Here is a 12,808-nt window from a genome sequence, read left to right as displayed (position 1 = left end):
TCCATTCTGCTTGCATTTTCCCCACCATACATGGTATCAGTGGGATAGGTGGGAATGCATAAAACTGGTGTCCTGACCACCTGATCTGGAAGGCATCCCCTAGGGAGGCTGTGTCCTGCCCCCCGCCCCCTGCAGCAGAACATGGGTGCCTTGCTGTTTTCCCTCATTGCAAAGAGGTCTACGTCTAGGAATCCCCACTGTAGGAAGATCAGCTGTAAGTACCGATTTGGAGCAACCATTTGTGAGTAGTAGAACCCCATCTGCTTAGTTTGTCTGCAACACTGTTGGAAACTTCTGGGATACATACAGCTTGGAGGATAACCTTGTGTCATACTACCCACTCCCATATGGAGAGAGCCTCCATGCAAAGCATCCTGGATGCTGTAGCCCCTTGCTTGTTGATATAAAATCTGCACATTTTTGTTCTCTAACATATCTGCAAAGGAGGTGTGTAACGAACCACCCTTAGTTCCAAAACACTGATGTATAACGTTCTTTCTTCCCTTAGCCATATGCCATGTACTTCAAAATTCTAGCAATGTGCCCCCCAGCCTTCTAAAGAAGCATTAGAGGTGACAGTGGTATCTACCAACCCGGAGCCAAACTCAGTTCCTTTAAAAAGATAAGAGTCAGAAAGCCACCATTTCAATGACTTTATGATTAACCTAGGTATGGAATGCTTTCTTTCCTGAGGATGCAGTGATTGGTTATGGACTGACAGAAACCAAGGCTGTAGGTGCCTCATACGCATTCTTGCCAGTGGTGTGACCACTGTAGTTGCTGCCATCAAGCCTAACAGTGTATGGATTTTTAATGCTGACCAAAATCTACATTTTAGAAAGGAATGTAGTATCATAAACTGTATCTTTCTTGCCCTCTCCAAGGGTTAAGAATGCTTTATTTTGCTCAGCTTCTAAAACAACCCCTATGAATTGTACCCTTTTTGCTAGGTTCAGTTGTGACATATTAAAAGTTAATAATGAGGCCCAAGCGTTATGTCCTCCTGACCATCAAACTAATATGACCCTCTAGAATGTGCAGCCCTCTAATATGTACCCTCTAGAATGTGCAGTGATTAGCCAATCGTCTAGATAAGGATAAATAGAACACCCTTGTGTTCCAGGAAATGCCACTACAACTGCCACACAGTTGTGCCACTACAACTGCCACACAGTGAATACTTTAGGAGCTGTTGCCAAACCAAAGGGCAAGACTTGATAGATCTTATCTCCCAATGGAAATCTCAAGAATTCCCTGTAATTCTCAGGAATTGAGAGATGAAAATGTGTGTCCTTTAGGTCAAGGACCACAAACCAAGAATCAGGTAGTAACTGTAGAATTAGGGGAAGAATTACCATCCTGAAGTTCCATACCCTGATGGACTTATTTAAATCTCTCAAGTCTAAGATGGGTCTGCATCCTCCATCTTTTTTTTATTCACTAGGCAAATCTTGAGAAGAATCCTACTCCAGACTATGATCATGGTACTTCTTGTACGGCCCCTTTTCCAATTAGTGCTAGCAGCTCCAGCACCAACTGTGGTGATGGGTGTGTTGCCTTACTAGGAAAATTCAGAGACGGGAAACTCTCAAACTCAATTTTATAACCACTCAAAACTATTTCCAGCACCCAAACATCAATAGTGATATACTCCCATTCGCAAATGTACTGAGTGAGTCTGTCTTCAAAAACCACAGTGGCATCACAGTCTAGCTAGAATTGCTTCTGACTCTGCAGCATGTCTTTGGAGCTGGAAGGTGGGTACCCTGCTGCTGCTTATGTGCGGTTTTATGTCTCTGATATTGTCCCTGATTAGTTGGGATTGGCTGAATTTGAGGATACTGGTGGTAAGGCTGGTATCGATATTGCCTTCCTAAATAATGCTGCTGCTGTCTGCTAAATGGCCTCGAGCTGAATTGCTGAAAGGAAAGAACACTATATGATCTGGCTATCTGAAGATCCTTCCATTTCTGTGAAAGGTAGCCATTGGTTTTAGCAGAAAACAAAGTCTGATCCTTGAAGGGTAGGTCCTCCACTCTGCTTCTGGTTTCTATAGGTAAGGCAGTAGACTGCAGCCATGTGCACCTCCTGGGAACCATTGCTGATGCCAGCGCTCTCGTTGAGGAATCAGCCACATTTTGACCTGCATTAACTTGCTACTTAGAAAGTCTGATCACCTCCTCTTGGATAACTTTAGCAAGCATCCTCTGATCCTCAGGTAAGAGCTCATCGTAAGCAGCAATTTGATTCCACAGGAATATCTAGTAGGCTCCCATAATAGCAGTGTAATTCTTTATTTTAATGTTTAAGGCTGACGAAGCATACTCTTTCCTACCCAGCGCATCCATCTTTTTGCCCTCTTTATCAGCGATGTAGAGTGCCCTCTTTTTCAGCAGGCATTTGCCTTGTTTGCATTTCCTCTGTAACTAGCAAAGAGAGTGGTGGATGGACAAAAAGGAAAGAACAATTTTCCTCCTTTGTCTTATACAATCCCTCAGTCTTTTTAGAGGTAGGTGGAACCGAAGCTGGTTTCTGAAGTAAAGTGCTCATCATACCCAGAAACCCTTCAATCATGGAGAAGGCGATGTTGGCTGGGTTGCCAGAGTATAGGTGCTGCAAAATGTTATCTTTGGGTTTAGGTTCAGTGGGAGATATATTGATATCTAAGGATTTTGCCATCCTCAGCATTTGCTCCACATAGAGGCGAAAATCATCTGTAAGATAAACAGGTCCCCTGTCCCCAACAGCTCCTTTCTATAGACTGTTGCAGCTCAGATTCTAACAGATGGAACGCCATTGCAGATTTGGGTATCACGTGAGGTTGCCGAGGTCCTGGAGCTAGAGATATGGTTATGCTCGGGCCCTTTCTGACCTTTGCTCCATCCCGAGCGATGCTGGTAGCTGGGCTAGGATTAAGAAGAGCCATCTCCTGACACTGCTGTTGTGCAATGCTAGCTCCAAAAATAATAAGACTGCAACACTCCAGCAATTTTTTGTAATGAAGGTGGACCTTGTATGTGTGACAGAGACCTGGGTATGGGAAGGCGAGACTGTTGCCTTGAAAAAGCTGCCCTCCCCAGGTTTCTCGGTCCTTCATCCGTCTCAGGATGGTGGCTGGGGGTGGTGGTGGTGGTGGTGGTGGTGGTGGTGGTGGCGGTGGCGGCGGTGCTCATTCGAGAGTCTCTGTCAGGACGCTCTCCACACCAAAGATTGCCGGCACCCAGCACACCGGCAGCTGTCTTGCCTGACCTGCTGGAGGTGGTAGCCAGCTGGGCTTTGGAACACCCTCGACTTTTGGCCTTAGGTGATTTGAATGTCCATGCCAATATGCTGCCTCCTTGCAGGCCATGGACTTAGCATCATCCATGGCGGCACTGGGGCTAGTTTGTTTCAGCTCCCACACATTAAGCAGGACACACGCTGGACTTGATTTTTGGGATACAGATGGATCTGGATGTGCAAATAGCAGTGCCATGGTCAGACCATTTCATCCTGACGTCCCGTCTGGGTACCTTGACCCCCCCTCCCCGTCTGGGCGACGAGCAGATTTATGCTTGCCCACAGAGTTTAATGGATCCAATTGGTTTCCAGAATGCCCTGAGGGTTCCAGTGCCCCCTGACGGCTCATTAGATGAGCTGGTCGAAGACTGGAATATCCGTCTCTCTGAAGCCATCGATGAGATTACTCCGTCGCCCTCTCCATGCCTGGACCAAAGTAACTCCCTGGTATAGCGAGGAGCTACGGCAGTTTAAACAGGAGCTGAGATGGCTAGAGCAAGTGTGGTGGCGGATTCGTGACAGAGCATCAAGAATATCTTATAGGATGTTTATGAAAGCCTATGAGATGGCAGTGAAAGCCACAAAAAGAGATTATTATGCGGCTTCCATTGTATCCGCAAGCTCCCACCAGGCACAGGGTAATCCCTCCCATCTAGGGTAATTTGGTCATTAACGTCCCTCTCGCAAGGGACATTTTTTTAATTCAGCATTAAGCTGTGAGGCATTTGAAAGCATTTTTGCAGGTAAGATCTTGTTGCTCCGCCTGGATCTGCCCGCAACGCTTGAGACAGTATGTGAACTAGAGGCCCCTTGGCTGCCTTCAGGGTTGATATTGGACTTCAGGTTACTCTCCCAGGATCTTACAGCAATGTTCGACACAGTTGACCACAATCTGTTGACTCACCGCCTTGCCGCTGTGGGGATCCATGGGACAGCCTTGCAATGGCTGAGCTCCTTTCTTCATGGTCAGGGACAGAGGGTGGTGCTTGGGGAACAGATGTCCACCCACCATTCTTTTGTGGGCAGCGTCCCTCAGGGGGCTATTCTTTCCCCGATGTTAACATCTATATATACCCTCTAGCCCAGGTGGTCCGTAGCAATTATTAGGCCGAGGGGAAAATGGCTCTTCTGCATATGCTCCCCCTCATACCATCTGCCTAGTGTTTGCCATCATCACCCATGCAGTTATTCCATGGCTTTCCTGTCATGTCTAAATTATTTGATTGTTTTACTTCACAGACTACTGGCTTGTTCTGGGAGAGTGGAAGCTGCAAGCAACCCAGCTCTGGGGGATAAGCAAGCTGTGTTTATGCCACACATCAAGGCAGGACTTGGGGCATCTTCCCCTTTTATCCTCCTACAGGCTTTGAGTGCCATTCATCTTGGTCAGCCTGTTGCCATAATTTTAATCTGCTAGAAAATGATTTCTCCACTCCAGGAGGGGGTGGGGTGTTTCCAAGCCAGTAAACAGGCATCCTCATTAACTTTGCACTAATATTTCAAGAAAGCAGTTAACTCTCTTGGGCATGCTACACTTGAGTATTTGCTACTGTGTTAACATGGTTTGAACCACTGAGGTTCAAAAATGCCAGTCACTGTTATTTTACCAGATGGAGCATGATTTTTGAACAGCTATACAACTGCAAAGAAAAATCTTATTCTGGCCTTTGCTTTTGGAAGGAAATGGGAAAGGTACTAATGGAGGCTACAAAAAATTATAGGAAACAAAGCAAGATTCTTTGAGCTGGGGGTGGTTGAGCTGGGACGGAGGCTGCCACGGTCTCAGGATGGTTATTTTAAATGATGGTTTAAATTAATCTTGATTTGAGATTATTCAGTGAAATACTGGGCTGGGGATACCCACCTTTTGGACATTTCTGCTGTATGAGATCAGCACTCAAAGCCAAGGAACCTCATGGCAGCAGACAGTAAATGAGTTTTGCTGGTGTGTGTAGTTTCAAAACCAGGTAAATCTGCTTAAGCAGAGGTACATGTGGGCTAAAACAAATGTGTACATGCTGTGGGAAATGATGTTCTCACCCTCACATACATGTGATATTTGGAGAATTGTGATCAGACTTCAAGGCTAAGCAACTGGGTGGGTGGGTGACTGGAGTGGGGGGGGGGGTCACATCATGCCCCTGTACAATTTCTCTGATCTTAATCACCTCTCCTTGGAGCTGAATGAGCAAAAGCAGCTGTGTTTTGCTCTGTGGAGCAAACAGCAACTCCAGAGGAGAGGAATTTGTAACAAGGGGGAGTGCAATGCAAAGTAACTCCTATTCAGATCTTGATTTAAGCCTCCACCCCCTTGTCCATGGCTGCTTTTAGAACAAGAACACACATACAAAGTCCTGGTCACCGATCACTTGCATCAAATGCAGTTGGCCCTGTGAAGAACCAGTGCCCCCCCCGCCCCCGTTCTCTTTATGGTTACTGTGGTTAATCGGTGTATAGAACAAGAAGCAGCCCCATTCTAATTCAAGTCCCTATAAAAGATTTTTCATTCAAATATTGGGGTGTGGGCTTGTTTATTCCTGCTTTGTAAAATGATAGGTCTTATAAATTAAGAGCCCTGAATCACTGAAATTCTGAGCATGCATTAAGAATACTAGTGCAAAGTTATTAAGGAGACGAGGGGCATATACACAAACCTATAGCCCAAACAAAACAAAGATACGTAAAAATAGTTCAGACTTTCACCCAAGAACTTCCTAGTCAGCTCCAATGTTTTCTGATAAAATATGGCTACATTACTGGTCCAGTATACTTCCAGAACTGAAAAGAATAGTCAGGACAAATCCCTAGGCTTCAACTACAGAAGAAATACAGCTAAAAGGTAGGAGGGGGGGTTTCAAATGAGTCTCACAGAACGAAGAAGAGCACAGATCTCCGCTCCAAAAACATCATCTTTATTGTACCAAGAAAAAAAAAGGAAAACGCATTATAAACAAGTATGTTGAAATATACAGATTAAGTTACTAGTCTTATTAACAAAATAAAGCTCTATCTATATGTACAGACATTTTAAAAAGAACAGCAGCCAGCTGACAGAGCATACTGGCAGGAGGCAGTAAGGACAAACAAGTCTGTAAAAAAAAAAGAAGAGGCAACAGTGACCCTTCCTTGTGGAGCGTCTGCCTATGCAAGAAATGGTCTTCCCCTTAAGTATGTACCAACAACCCCTTTGGTATTGCCTGCCCTCTGCTGCCTTTGCTCCAAAGTAGTTGTCTTGGGGGCCAGGTAGACAAGATGCTGGGAGTTCTACGTGTGGAGTTTTCATTGGGACTTTTTAAAAAGGAGCTGATCATAGGACCCTCATTCAGATCAGAGCTGTGACACAGATCAAGCTTTCCCCATGCTATTTCCTCAACCCCGGACAATGGATTGAGGCTGCCGTTCATTGCACTGGGGCAAATATCTGCCTAATGGGACAATCTGCAGCCCCACTTTGAGCAGGAAGTACAGCAGAGGGAGGGCCTCACTCCTCACCTGAACTACAGCCCTGCACAACAGTTATTCAAAAGGAAAAACAACTGTGGAACTCCCAGCATCTTGTCTTGTGCAACATAAATGAAAGTTGGGGAAGGATAAATTAACTGGAGAGGTAAAAAGAAACATCTAAACAGTCAGCGGGTGTTGAAGCAGCTGGAAGAGGTAACAAGATGGCAAAGAAGTCAAAATATGGAAGCATCGGGGTTAGTCTGCTGTAGCAAAGACAACAGAGGAACGCCCTGTCACTTTCAAAGTCTTAACAGATTCCATTTTTAGCATGCATCAACTTTGTCAGATGCAAGGATGGATGTTTTGCTGGGAGGGGGGGGGGGCTCTCCATACTGCTCCTTGCAACCAGCAGCTTGTTTTTTTAAATGGAGAACTATGAAATTTTGGTCCCAGGAATGGATCATATGGAAATAAATGGATGAGTTTTTCTTTAGTTTTGTCCAAAGAGCGTTCGGGATGCTTTTGCAACGGCTCTCAAATGAGCTGGAAAGCTTTTCTTAAAATAATCATCTTTCAAATTAATACTGAGAATGGGGGGGGGGGGTATTTTGGACTAGAAACCCTTCCCCCATCTTATTCTTTCGCTCTCACTTGTTCCATGCCAGAACAGTGCAGCTGCCAATAAACAATGCAGTGCGTGCTCACAGTACCACAGGAATTGTCTGAATTTTAAAGGGGGGAGATTCAAAAAAATCCTTCTCCATGTTGCATTAGGCTCTCTGTCCCTCTTTCCAACTGAGAATGAGTCTACCTACAAGAAAGGAGGCGATAAACCCATTCTTCTGCCATTTCAGTCATTTTGATGTAATTCCTACCATTTCAGTCCGCTTGATGTAATTCCACCTTCTGCCAGCAGAGAGTGCAAACTTTCCACACTGCAAGCTTTCAGCATGCTTATGAGCATTTCACTAGGATATTGTCACAGGACAATTTATATGTAGAAGGTTTAGAGGACCACCTACGTGTTATGAAATGTACTAGAGGCGGAGGCTTAAATCCAACAGAGCATTTCTGCACATGGAAGGACTTCCATCCACAGAACATGACTTTCTCACCTTCCCCTGCTGCTGTAGCCCCAAAGGCCCTTCAGATGCTGCTCCTGGAGAACAGAGGGTCACCAAGGACAGCATTTCAGAGCACAGTGGGTGTGGGGAGGCAAGCAAGCCATGCTCCAGGGACAGAAATCCTTCCATCTGCAGAAATGCTCCATTGGATCAACCCAAGTACAGGAAGGGACAGTGTCAAATGCAAACACGCACACATTTTATAATGTCCTTGTACTTTTTAAAAGCTGTGACCCTCTCCCAGACCTCACCCCTCTTTTCACGTGTGGTTAATAAGCACCCTCCAATGACTGGTCAACAATTCAGCTGATTCAAACTACTGACACAAAGTGCTGGCTGTTTCAAGCAGATCACAAAGGGAGTGACTGCAAGGGTAGGCATGATTGAGATTGTGGAGGGACACAAGCTGAACCATCACAGTGCATTATCCATCCAATGCAGGAGAATCTGCATATGGTAAGCACTCAAGGAACTTACACAAGCAACAGCTAATAAGTCTTGGGCTCGGGGAGGGAGGGAGGGAGGGAGGGAGGCATGAGTTTTCAAAGATCATTGAGACGCACCACCCATTCACATAACCAGTGTGGCATAATGAGAACTACACAGTAAGCACGCTGGATGCAAGTGAGCGCTCAACTTCTCCTCTAGAGGTCCCTTAAGGCTCTAAGCCAGCTTGCTGCTGCTGGGTGCCCCCTCTTACTTCATACACTGAGAACTGGCAAGCAAACAAGTGCAGGATGGAAATGGGTAGTGGCTTAATTTACAAACTGGGCTTGGGCTGCCAAGGGTATAGAGGGCCCCTCGGAGACCTCTGCTGTTATTCATTGAAGTCCAGAGCTAAAAATGGCTCCATGGGAATTTACTGGCAGGGCCAGTGGGAGTAGAAAGAAACAAACACAGGACAAAGTGAAGTGGGGGGGGAGAGAGAGGCAGAACTGGCCGACATCCGGAATGAACAGTGAACAAGTGTTCCACCCAGACGTTTGGTTACAGCCGGCTGAAAAGCCCCAGAGAAGTCAGCTGAATGGTGGTGACTGTGTGACTACTGTAGAGTGATGCAGCTGGCCAGGCTGCCAACAGGTGAGGGCTCTCTTCAGCTGGCTGGGTACCAAATATTTGGGGAAAGGGTGGGGGGGGGAGAGAGAGAGAGATCAGAAGTCATGGACTTTAGCCAGACCCTCTTCCACTCCTGGAAGCAGAAAAGGCTGACATCAAACCACCCTGAAGACCGGAAGGTTGCTTCAGAGACAGTAGTCTCTGGCTCTACTGGTCTCCATTCCAAATCACACTCCCTCGTGAGTCACAAATGGATTTGTTTCCACATTTTACTCCAAGGTTTTGGGACAGCTCTGTGCTTTCATCTTGAGCACAGGACTCTGCCCAGCCACAGAAATAGACCTGTTGGATCCAAGGCCATCTGTATAAAGGCTTGAGTCAAGCCTCCAGGTTTGGTGGCTGCCCTTCCCAGGAATTCATGAAGTGTCCCCTCCCTTCTCCGAGTCAGAGAACCTTAATGACCACCCCCCGCAAGCCTCCTGCCAATCAAGCTAATTTTTTAATGCTTGAAAGAAGACAAAGGCTGATGTCTTCCCCTCAAATGCCACTGGCTTAGTCTGTGAGAACCACCAACTCGCCATCGCTCTTGTCCTCGCCCTCTGAATCCTCATCTTCACTGTAGTGGTACATCTCCCCATCAGGCACCGAATGACTGTCTTCAGCCCCATCCCCTTCTTCTGGCTTCAGGCTGCGTGTGTTGACTATGACGGGCATGTTTGGCTCCATGCCGCGGGGCAAGTAGTGATCCATCAGTGGTGAGGCCAGCTGCATCCCAACTGAACGCTGGTACATGAGATCTGAGGATGAAGGTGGCACTTGAGTGCCTTGGGGCCTAGAAAACAACATAGTAACATCAGGAGGATTGCCCCCTCATCTGTTCCTTCCAAGCCACCCTCCCTGCCATTTATAGTTAGCCCTCTGAAGCATGCACTACCTCCCCACATGGAAATAGGATAGGCCAATGGGCCAACGTGTTTTGTGAAATGCTGTCCTCCACTGGAGAGAAGGGGAATAGATTAGCTGCCTGCCAGGACCCCCAAACCAAGCATTGCTAGAAGTCCTGTTGACATTCAGGAAGGCTTTCAGGGCTGCTTGTCTCCTCTATAGTGCCAATTATTCCAATGTGATCTAGTAAGGCATTTAATCACACGTGTGCTCCCTTCAAAGCCAGTGAGGCTATGGAGATGCCTGAAGTCAATTCTCCTGGTTTAACTGTTCGCCTGGGTCAGCATTACACATTTCTGTCTTTGCCATCAAGATGAAATTGTTTAAGAACTCAATTTTGGACTGAAGTCATGGGCCTCAGCAATGCCATACCATATCACGCTTTCCTCCATTTCAGCAACATGGAGCTACTGGCTCCACTGCCATGCTTGGGAGCAAATGGGAGAAAGGGACAGGGAGCCTCACGCAATCAGGTAGCCCTGCCTGGCGTCCTGGCGTCGGTTCCTCATCAGGGCCTTGTACTCGCCAACACGGAGCCGCTTCCCTTCCACAATGCAGGTGCGCTTGGGGCGGGGCTTGTATTTGTAATTGGGGTACTTTTCCAAGTGCTGCCGGCTGAGTCGTGCCTGCTCCTCATAATACGGCTGCTTCTCCTGGTTTGACATTGATTTCCACCGGGAGCCTACAAAGAGCACAAAAAGATGAGAAAAAGTTGAATAAACACTTGAATCACTGGCAACACAGTATTCGTCGATCTTGCACCAATGAGGTGCAACCCACCGAGCCAAATTCAGACACCAGCCATGTACCAAGAACTCCAAGGACCTCTTTTGCTGACTTCCTGGAACTTCAAAAAAGGGGACTGAGAAGCACCTGGCCACATGTTTAAAATGCAGCAAGCTGTAATCAGCTCAGTGGATCACAAGTTTGCAGGGCTGGATTAGGCAAATAGCAGACCGGATGGGTCCAAGCGTCAAAATGTCTTGTTGTTGTTGTTTTTAATTTACTTTCCAAACTTCTATGTCTAACGACTTCAGCTAGGAACAAGGACCATAGAATTTTCCAGATGTACAATGTACAATCTGTACCTGTTTAAATAACACAGATGTGAATGCAAATTTATAAATGAGCATATGAACTGTCTGGCAGGAAAGTTTTATTTGAGACTAATAGCAAATTAAGTCTAAATAGGTCATTTGTGTTACGATATTTTATTACAGCAATGAACTGCATGCTTCAAATACTGCATTCAGTTTGACTGATAGGTGGTAAGGAATCTACAAGACTGAAACACTAGTGGGGAGACACAGAAATATGACAGGCCATAGGACCTTCCCTTTGTCCTTCCACATTAACTGGGGGATCCAAGGCCACGGTCAGCTGGCTACCCACCTAACGCTAATTAGGATCCCTCCCTCTTGCTGACCTTTTCTGTCCCCTTCCTACACTGCTCTTTGAATTCTTCCAAGCACAAGGTATAGTGAGCAGGTGCAATGGCTAAAATAGGCTGCCCTGCTGTGCAACAAGTTGCATTCCCTGGGCTGGGTGACCTTTACCGTCGTTCTCACCAGGGAGGGTGCAAAGAATGCAGGCTGGAGAGATAGGGATGGTTCCGCCCGGCAGCCCAGCAGTAGATACAGGAAGGAAGCAGAGAGAGAAGTGCTCTAAGATTACCTTGGCTGATGAAGCTCAAAAACATGAATCAATCCCACTGGTTCATGCAGAACTTGCAATGGTTACACAACCATCACAAGGCCCTTCAACACTCATGGTCAACATGGGTTGCTATAAACACCAGACCTGAGCCTAACACCACAGTCCTTGAAAGAGGGAGTCCCACGTTATTTCAGCAATGAAACATGAACTTAAATTAAATATGCTAAGAGTAACCCACAACCCCCAGTTGTGAAAGCATTGTGTGTTCACTCCCAGCAAAATGAACAAGCGCTTCAAAAACCACACCAGTTTCTTTAAATAACTTGCCACAGGCAACACTAGCTATGATGAAGCAACCACTCAGCTTTAGGCCACACTGTAAGAAATGTGCATGTGAGCATATTTGATAAAAAAGAAAGACAATTCTGGGAAGGGTTATTTTTGATCAACATTAGCAGAACATGAAATCCACATTACAACTGCAAAATTTATCAACATCTAACTGGTGTACAAAACGAAAGTACCCAAAGCCAGAGATCGACAAAGTAAGTTTTTGCATTTTCTTCTGGGTTAAAATAGAAGTGTACATTAGGAAACAGACTTCACAATCTTCTACTTACTTACGGAGTTTTACTTCAGGTTACAAAATATAATATGACCTCCTAAAATAAACTTAGAGAACAGTCTTCAAAGTATACTTCCCCCAGGAGACTCATGGCTCTATTTTGCTCTGCAAATGTATGCTTAACATAATTGGGTTCTTTGTCCACTGTATCTCCAATTTAGAGTAGATTCAATAAAAGATTACAAGGTATTTAGTCTCACGCCAACTTTTGCTCCATGGTTTACATCTATGAAATGCTTTCCCTGCTGGAAAGATTATTTAACAGAGCTCACAGTCACTTCATTGGGGCAGGAGGACATTTCTCCTTTTATTATCCTTCCTTTGTCAACTCCTGCACTGTTAAAATTTAGATAGCAATGCTCCTTTGGGCAAGAGTCTATCGTTTTTTGTTGATTTTTATTGCATCAGACTAACAGTGCCATCCTAAGAATACTTACCTGGGAGTAAGCTCCATTGAACAAACCTGAGTAGGATTTCTCTTGAACAAAGCTAGCTTCAGGAATTTTTTGCTTATACTATTCTGACCAGCACCATGATGTGCAGTGGTGGTGCTGGTGATAACAACAACTACAACAACAACAACAACGCCCTTGGCTTTGGAACCATGAAAAATACGGCTACTGAAAGTCAGAGTGCCTGGGCTGCCCCACAATTTGCAATCCACGGTACAAATGAAAAC

The 12,808-nt window shown here is 45.7% G+C and overlaps 1 protein-coding gene across 2 annotated transcripts in view; it reads right to left on the bottom strand.

Moving 5' to 3' along the window:
* Positions 1-6,170: 6,170 nt before the first annotated feature.
* The window catches only part of SOX13 (SRY-box transcription factor 13), a 63,501-nt gene continuing 56,863 nt past the window's right edge, over positions 6,171-12,808 (bottom strand). For both annotated transcript variants that reach the window (XM_054981936.1, XM_054981937.1), the window contains exons 13-14: positions 10,314-10,530; positions 6,171-9,735 (exon numbers count right to left, since the gene is read on the bottom strand). In XM_054981936.1, the coding sequence (XP_054837911.1) occupies positions 9,456-9,735; positions 10,314-10,530 (497 nt within the window). In that variant the 3' untranslated portion in view covers positions 6,171-9,455. The remainder of the gene's footprint in view (positions 9,736-10,313; positions 10,531-12,808) is intronic.

This window comes from Eublepharis macularius, chromosome 5 (assembly GCF_028583425.1).
Source record: "Eublepharis macularius isolate TG4126 chromosome 5, MPM_Emac_v1.0, whole genome shotgun sequence".
NCBI classification, from domain to species: Eukaryota; Metazoa; Chordata; class Lepidosauria; order Squamata; family Eublepharidae; genus Eublepharis; species Eublepharis macularius.
This window is presented reverse-complemented; position numbering and strand designations above follow the sequence as displayed.